Source organism: Lithobates pipiens, unplaced genomic scaffold, assembly GCF_037356315.1.
Source record: "Lithobates pipiens isolate NorthernLeopardFrog02 unplaced genomic scaffold, aLitPip1_a1.2 Scaffold_27, whole genome shotgun sequence".
In the NCBI taxonomy this organism is placed as follows: Eukaryota; Metazoa; Chordata; class Amphibia; order Anura; family Ranidae; genus Lithobates; species Lithobates pipiens.
In genome coordinates, this window is record NW_027507788.1 from 22,010,842 (window position 1) to 22,020,109 (window position 9,268).

At 44.3% G+C, this 9,268-nt stretch overlaps 1 protein-coding gene across 1 annotated transcript in view; it reads left to right on the forward strand.

Moving 5' to 3' along the window:
- The window catches only part of LOC143933646 (cell adhesion molecule CEACAM1-like), a 41,833-nt gene extending 33,012 nt beyond the window's left edge, over positions 1–8,821 (forward strand). The window contains exons 5-6 of the mRNA XM_077456598.1: positions 3,000–3,119; positions 7,977–8,821. Coding sequence (XP_077312724.1) covers positions 3,000–3,118 — 119 coding nt within the window. The 3' untranslated portion in view covers position 3,119; positions 7,977–8,821. The remainder of the gene's footprint in view (positions 1–2,999; positions 3,120–7,976) is intronic.
- The last annotated feature ends 447 nt before the right edge of the window (positions 8,822–9,268 follow it).

A 9,268-nucleotide genomic window follows, 5' to 3' on the forward strand; every position in this document is an offset into this window, starting at 1 on the left:
TCACCCCAGGTGATCACACTAATGCCCCCCCTGCCAGGCAAGTAAGACAGGTGACGGAACTTTTTCCAGCACTGGCTCCAGGACTCAGGGCCGACTCACGCGATGAATCGCACAGCATCACACTGTGCGTTCCTGTGTGATTCACGTGTTTTCCAGGTGCAGTACAATTTCAGCCCATTTATTTGAAATTGTGCTGGACCACACCAAGCGTTATAAGATGCGCAGGAACTTGATTGCATGGTTCTACTGTACCATACCATCCAATGCAGGTAAAGGCTTTTGCATTTGGGAACTGCGTTTGTGGCGTTGTTAAGTTAACATTGACACCCATTGCAACTTGAGTGCATTTTGAATGTGGTGTGAGAAACCCACATGGAATGCTGGTTTCCAGGGCTCCCGAAGTGTGGGGGGGGGGGCTGTGTAATGGAAAGGGGTCCAGAGGTATGGGGACTGTGTAATGTGAAGGGGTCCATAGGTATGGGGACTGTGTAATGTGAAGGGGTCCAGAGATGTGGGGGCTGTGTAATGAGAAAGGGTCCAGAGGTATGAAGCTGTGTAATGTAAAGGGGTCCAGAGGTATGGGGGCTGATAATGTGAAGGGGTCCTGAGATGTGGGGGCTGTGTAATGTGAAAGGGTCCAGAGGTATGAAGCTGTGTATTGTAAAGGGGTCCAGAGGTATGGGGGCTGATAATGTGAAGGGGTCCAGAGATGTGGGGGCTGTGTAATGTGAAAGGGTCCAGAGGTATGAAGCTGTGTAATGTAAAGGGGTCCAGAGGTATGGGGGCTGATAATGTGAAGGGGTCCAGAGATGTGGGGGCTGTGTAGATTAAAGGGGTTCAAAGGTTTGGGGCTGTGTATTGTGAAGGGATCCAGAGGTATGGGGGCTGTGTAATGTAAAGGGGTCCAGAGATGTGGGGGCTGTGTATTGTGAAGGGATCCAGAGGTATGGGGCTGTTTAATTTAAAGGGGTCCAAAGGTGTGGGGGCTGTGTAATGTGAAGGGGTCCAGAGGTACAAGGACTGTGTAATATAAAGGGGGTCTTCCTACATGTTAACTTAAAACAGGGTAAGGGTGTGATGCGCTAATTTACAACCATAAATAAAAACAATGATAAATAAATAGGATAGCCCTACTAATAGCAACAAATACAGTGCAACTATATTCACAAATGAAAAAAAATGTAAAAGAAATTTTTTTGAAAGTGCAACCGTGCATTAATGAATCAAAAGGTGACTGTGTGCATAATACTCGTAAGGTTTGCTGCAATAAATCACAAAGTGACTGTGTGCATAATACTCATATGATTTGCTGCACACACCAAAATGCATAAGCAAAAAACAGTGTAAAAATAATTAAATATGTACAGAAAATGGAGCAAATGGTGACAAATGATAACGTGAACAGTAAAACAAATCTGAATCCAAGTGACAGCAGTGAATCACACTAAAGTGTCCCATACATGATCAGATAGTGCAATTCGGTAAACACACTAAATTAAAGTGCAACGTGCTGAGCCAACAATCCTTCAGTGATAATCCATGCAAGTGATGCTAATGCTATGCAATTACCTCACCGCTGTAAGGTAAACAGCGAAAATAATTCAGGGCACTCAGGTAACAAGGGCTGATCACGGGGATGGCTGTGCAGCAGGCTCTTGGAGACTTCTCCAACTTCCTCATATGTGGTGAATGGTAGGTAAGCTCAGAGGGATGAACCAAAGAGAACCGCCATAGTGTAGTATTTCAAACGTATATAATTTATTAAGAATATAAAAACTACTCACAAAAGAAGTTGGGAAATACACAGTGACAAACAACAGCAGACCGGATATGAACGTCACTTCCGGGTTCCTACGCGTTACGTCGTCAAGACTTCAACTGTTACCCGCAGTTATACATGCAGTCCTATAGATTTCTATTAGGTTGTGCGTTTTTACTGTATTTTCTAAAAGTGCACCAAAAGTACCACATTCTGCATCTTTGGTGCACTTTCAGAAAACAAGAAAATAATATTTTTTTGGGGAGGGTGACATCATGTTTTTCTGCACAGGTGACACTAGCCCTAATGGCGCCACTGGCAGTAGCACATAGTAAGTGTGTTGCTGCCAGGTACATGTATTTCTGTCCGCCACCCGGTGACAATCCTCGGGTCAGTCAGCACTGTTTTTGCAGAGGAGGAGGAGGGGCCTGGGCGCCTGGGGGAGCAGATGGAGGAGGATTCTTCCAGGTTCTGGGCCGCTGCGCACGGAGGCACTACACAACTGATGTCACTTGATGCCGACATCAGCAAATTGACGTGCGGTTTTCTGCTTGCCCACCAGGGGGCAGATATAGGATCCGCCCCGGGTGCCAAATGCTCTAGGTATGTCCCTAATTAACAACAATGTAACTGATAACACTGCAGCACAGTCAATCAACAGCACAGAAAGTAACCAGCTGACAAGATTTGAGGGATTTCGAATGCCTTGTACACACGGTCGGACATTCCGACAACAAAATCCGTCTGATTTTTTCGGATGGATTTTGTCCTAAACTGGTGTTGCATACACACGGTCGGACAGAGTTGTCGGAAAATCCAATTGCTCGGAACGTGACGACGTTCGTTCGTTATGACAGGACTACATTGAGGCTAGTAGCCAATAGCTTTGGTCTCGTAATTTGATCTGAGCATGCGTGGCACGATCGGAATTCTTTACAAACGATCGGAAAAAGTCTGATCTGATTTTTTTTTGTCTGCAAATTTGAGATCCTGCTCTAAAATTTTTTCTGTCAGAATTTCCACCGGAAAAAGTCTGACATGATCGAATTTTCCGACAATATAATCCGATCGGACCTTTTCCGTCGGAATTTCCAACTGTGTGTACAAGGCATTCGACTTATTACAGAGATAAAACACATTCAACTTTAACAGACCAAGAGGGACCAAATAAAAAAAATGAATTGGTAAGGAAGTTTTAGATACCCTTTAATAATTATTTTTTACACATCTATTTCCATAGAATCCCCAGGTTCAAGCGGACTGAGCGGAGGAGCGATAGCCGGCATTGTGATCGGTGTTCTAGCTGGAGTGGCCCTTGTCGGGGTCGGTGGGTTCTTTCTTGTAAAGAAAGTGTTCTAATGTAAGTATACACTGGTCTGATGTGTTGGAAGCATACTGTATGTCTTGATCAGCGCCGGACCTAAAATGGGACCCAATGGGACCATTGGTCCCGGGCGGCAGGTTCTGAGGGGCGGCACATTGACGCCCAGAAAGACAGTGGTTGAATGGCCCGGTGCCACTGCTGTTACATGTAATGGCAGAGCACAGCTGGCCACCCGCCCATCCTCTCTGCTGCTCCCCTTCCCATTGTTCCTGACAAGAGAAAGTGAGGGATCGATATAAGTGCAGCTGAAACTAAGAGAAAGTAAGTGCCAGCGCCACTAATCCCATCTTCACCACACCTGCCTGTGTCTAACCCCCCCTACCACCCCTGCCTGTGTCTAACCTCCCACCACCCCTGCCTGTGTATAACCCCCCTACCACCCCTGCCTGTGTTTAACCCCCTACCACCCCTGCCTGTGTCTAACCCCCCACCACCCCTGCCTGTGTCTAACCCCCCACCACCCCTGCCTGTGTCTAACCCCCCACCACCACTGCCTGTGTATAACCCCCCTACCACCCCTGCCTGTGTCTAACCCCCTACCACCCCTGCCTGTGTCTAACCCCCCATCATCCCTGCCTGTGTCTAACCCCCCAACCACCCCTGCCTGTGTATAACCCCACTACCACCCCTGCCTGTGTCCAACCCCTTACCACCCCTACTTGTGTCTAACCCCTCCATACCACCCCTGCCTGTGTCTAACCCCCTCCCCTCACCACCGCCACCATCTCCTCTGTCTGAACCCCACCATCACTGTCGCATGTAAATCTGACTTCCTGATAAATTTAATGTATGATTTAATTGTCATGATATAAAATAATTAATGTGGGGGCCTTTTGGTGGGCTTGATTTTATTTTTATTTTTTTGGGGGGGGGCGGGGGGCAGCATTTTATTCCTGGACCCAGGAAGCACAATGCCTTGGGCCAGCCCTGGTCTTGATGTACACTGTTCCTACAAACCTTGAAATAAACCTACAGGAAAGGAAATGTTCATTTACAGACAGTGAAGGGATATTCAAGATAATACATGATGGTAGAAGATAAAAAATGATAGGGGAAGGCTATAGAGCAGGGATATGTAATTAGCGGACCTCCAGCTGTTGCAAAACTACAAGTCCCATCATGCCTCTGTCTCTGGGTGTCATGCTTGTGGCTTTTAGTGTCTTGCTAGGCCTCATGGGACTTGTAGTTTTGCAACAGCTGGAGGTCCGCTAAATGCATATCCCTGCTATAGAGGGTAGTAATACAAGGATACAAGTTGACAATGGTAAATGAGAACAAATATATATATATAAATAGAGGGTGGATGATTATATAAAATACTATAGGATAGCAAATAACAGATGATGGTGCTGGATGAGGTTTAAGGATTACATGGTCCCAGTTAACCCCCTGAACTATACTTTTTGTCTGCATTATCAGCAAAGTCTATACCCACCACAGAAGGTGACTTTCTTTAAAGCATAATTACAGCAAAGAGCTAGGTATGGTTGAGATTCCGTTCATCCAGTTTTGTGATCTGGGATGTGGCAGATATAACAGTTCAGATATACTGTATGTATTATAACTGAGTATGGAGCTTTCTGACTATATTTCGAAAGTTGAACTAAACTAAAGCTGAACTCTGGGCACAAAGGCTTTCAGTTAAACATACGCAATATTGTCAAAAGTAATGGGACACCTGCTTTACATGCACATGAACTTTAATGGCATCCCTGTCTTAGTCCGTAGGGTTCACTATTGGGAAAGCGATCCAAAAGGTTTTGGAGTGTGTCTATGGGAATGTTTGGCCATTCGTCCAGCGCATTTGTGAGTTCAGCCACTGATGCTGGACTAGAAGGCCTGGCTCGCAGTCTCCACACAAATTCATCCCAAAGTTGTTCTATCGAATTGAGGCAAGCCGGTCAAGTTCCTCCACCCCAAATTCGCTCATCCATGTCTTTATTGACCTTGCTTTGTGCACTGGTAGATAGTCATGTTGGAACAGGAAGGGGCCATCCCCAAACTGTTCCCACAAAGTTGGGAGCATGAAATTGTCCAAAATGTCACTGGAACTAACGGGCCAAGGCCAACACCTGAAAAACAACCCCACACCATAATCTCCCCTCCACCAAATGACCTCACAAATGTGCTTCTGAAAGAATGGTCAAGCATAGCCATAAACACACTCATAAACCTTGTGGACGGCCTTCCCAGAAGAGTTGAAGCTGTTATAGCTGCAAAGGGTGGGCCAACTCACTATTGAACCCTACGGACTAAGACCGGGATGTCAATAAAGTTCATGTGCGTGTAAAGTCGGGTGTCCCATTACTTTTGGCGAAATAGAGTATTCCTCAATAGCCACGCTGTCACCAGAAAAGATAAAGCCATTAGCTTAAGCCATTTCAACTTCACTCCTGTTCCTGTGAAAACTCCAAAACTTTGCATCGCCCATACCTTTCTGTACAGGAATCATTTTCACCAGAACCAATAGAGAGGGTTACTCAGTGGGGACATCCAAAACATAAGCATTTCCTACCCTAACTAAAAAAAAAGATATGACTGTAGATACAGTGCCTTGAAAAAGTATTCCTAACCCTTGAAATTTTCCACAGTTTTTCATGTTTCAACCAAAAACATTAATGTTGTTTATTGGGATTTTATGTGCTAGACCAACACAAAGTAGTACATAATTGTGGAAGGAAAATGATAAATGTTTTTCCAATCTTTTTACAAATAAATATGTGAAAAGTGTGGCGTGCATTTGTATTCAGCCCCCTTTACTCTGATACCCACTAATTAGTAGAACCAATTGCCTTCCTAAGTTACCAAATTAGTAAATAGAGTTCACCTGTGTGTAATTTAATCTCAGTATAAATACAGCTCTTCTGTGAAGCCCTCAGAGGTTTGTTAGAGAACCTTAGTAAACAAATAGCATTATGAAGGCCAAGGAACACACCAGACAGGTCAAGGATAAAGTTGTGGAGAAGTTTAAAGCAGGATTGGGTTATAAAAAAATATTCCAAGCTTTGAACATGTCACAGAGCTCTGTTCAATCCATCATCAGAAAATGGAAAGAGTATGGCACAACTGCAAACCTACCAAGACATGGCCGTCCACCTAAACTGACCGGCCGGGCAAGGAGAACATTCATCAGAGAAGCAGCCAAGAGGTCCATGGTAACTCTGGAGGAGCTGCAGAGATCCACAGCTCAGGTGGGAGAATCAACTACAGAGACAACTATAAGGCCGCGTACACACGCGCGGACTGTTGGCCCAACTTTGTCCGTCCAACAGTTTGAGCGAACAGTCCGCTCAAACTTAGCATGGACGGACATGGCCACACACGACGGACGAACAGTTTGCTGAAACCGTGCGCGATGACGTGAACGGCACGTACGACGGGACGAAAAATACGACGTCCTATACACTGCAATGCAACCTTCCGACGTGGAAATCCTTTCTGAGCATGCGCGAGACTTAGTTGGCCGAACAAGCCTACACACGAGCGAACAGTCCGCTGAAACCTTGTTTCAGCGGACAGTTTTTCGGAATTTCCGTAAGACCTTGTTCGGCCAACTGTCCGCTGAAACTGTCCGCTGAAGCCCCACACACGAGCGGACTGTCCGCCCAAACACTGTTCAGCGGACAAGGTTGGGCGAACAGTCCGCGCGTGTGTACGCGGCCTTAGTCGTCTCTCCACAATTCTGGCCTTTATGGAAGAGTGGCAAGAAGAAAGCCATTGTTAAAAGAAAGCCATAAGATGTTCCATTTGCAGTTTGTGAGAAGCCATGCGGGGGACACAGCAAACATGTGGAAGAGGGTGCTCTGGTCAGAGGAGACCAAAATTGAACGTTTTGGTCTAAAAGCTAAATTCTTTGAAAAAATCATTGATGCGTCACTTACTAAACGCCACCGAGGCCTGTACTGTATATCGCTTCACTGGAAGCAAGAGTTCCCACCGACCATTGCATGTTGGCTGCGGAAGGTGGAAGAAATGAATAAAGCCCCATACACACTATCAGATTATCTGCTGAGTTTTTCCTTCAGATTTACCAAAACCATATAATATGAGGACAAACCTTAGGAGTTTCAATGTGTATGCAGTCAGGCAGGCCCTTCTACTACATGGTTTTGGTAAATCTGAAGGAAAAACTCAACAGATAATCTGATAGTGTGTATGGGGCTTAAGATGGAGGACTTGGTCCTCACCGCACAGCACAACCGTGAGAAATACTCAGAAACCTGGACTATCTGGAACATTTTTATTTACTCAGAAGAAGGAACATCTCTCCTGGGGTCATAGTTTACCAACAGACATCTACATAATTCTGGAACACGGATCGTTCACCTACACCCACCCTCGCTCTGCATGTCGTCGTCGTCGTCCCCCCCGTTCCCCCTTTCTCCCCCCCCCCCTCCCTTTTCCACTTCTATCTCTTTCTATCACTATTCTTTTCCTCCCTCCCTTCCGTTAACTGTGCATTTTGAGGAAAAAGTGAAAAAGTAGGGAAGAAGTCCTGTTGCCTTTGGACACGCGTGAAAAACTGTAATACATCAACCCATATGTTGTACGCTAACTACACCATTGTACTACAATGTTCGGATGTATAATGTTTACTGTACTCTGACACACTGAACAAAGTGTCTGTAACATATACTGCATCTTCAGATTGTTTGTTATGTTGGGATGTCTCCCATTGTTGGTGCTTAATAAAAACTTATATTTGAAAAAAAAAAAAAAAATATATATATATATATATATATATATATATATATATATATATATATAATGCATAAATACAATTCAAAGTGTAATTCATAAAGTAATGAACAAACATTTTCTCTATTTTTTCAGAGATCAGCACTGACAACCATCATTGGTCCAAACTACGGCCTACACAGAAATGTGATATTTTACCAGCGCTCCTTGGAGAACTGGACACAAAACAGATATCTAGTTGTCTTTTTCAAACAATAATGCATATTACCACCAGTTTTATGTAATGGTAGCAATGTGCTGTACCTATAGCAACCAATGATTTTTCATCATTCCTCTGCTCTAAACCTGATTGGTAGGTATAAAGCCCTGTACACACAAGCGGACTTTTGAACATCCAAAGTCCGACGGAATGATTCCGTCAGACTATTCGATCGTGTGTGGGCTGCAACAGACTTTTGATTCGCAAAAGTCTGACGGACTTTAGAATATGGAACATGCTTCAAATTTTTCCGACGGAACTCCGCCGGACCCGGTCCCTCCGAAAAATTCGCTCGTGTGTATGCTATTCCGACGGACTAAAACCGACGCTAGGGCAGCTATTGGCTACTGGCTATGAACTTCCTTATTCGAGTCCAGTCGTACGTCATCACGTTCGAATCCGTCGGAGTTTAGTGTGATTGTGTGTGGCCAAGTCCGCTCAGTCGAAAAGTCCGTCAGAACTCTGTCGGAACTCCGGCAGAACTCCTTCGGATGTCTGTCGGACTTAAGTCCTCTCGTGTGTACGGGGCTTAAGTCTCTGCACTTTGTTTTTTTCCCCCTTAAATAATTCTATAGAACCGCAATGGAGGCCACAGGTGGTGCAGATTTTACAACAGATGGCACAGCAACATTGTAACACCATAGAGAGTGGGATTACTGTACTCCTGATGTAAGTGACTATTTATCTACTTGTTCAATAAAGAACATTACTATCCATTTTACTTTGGACTCACTGGGGTTTATATGTGGACTAACATGTTGAGTTGTAGCCCACACCAAGATAATGGTGGCTCATCCATTGCACTTTTTCTGTGTATGTCTGGGAACTTTTCATACATTGCATGGAACAAAAGTTCACTTTTTCCACATTTTTTTTATGTTACAGCCTTATCCCAAAATGGATTAAATTCATTATTTTTCTAAAAATTCTAAAACAAAAATCCCACAATGACAACATGAAAGAACTTTGTTCAAAATCTTTGCAAATGAAAAAAAAAAAGAAAAAATAATCACATGTACATAAGTATTCACAGCCTTTGCCATGACAATGAAAATTGAGCTCAGTTGCATCCTGTTTCCACTGATCATCCTTGAGATGTTTCTACAACTTGATTGGAGTCCACCTGTGGTAAATTCAGTTGATTGGACATGATTTGGAAAGGCACACA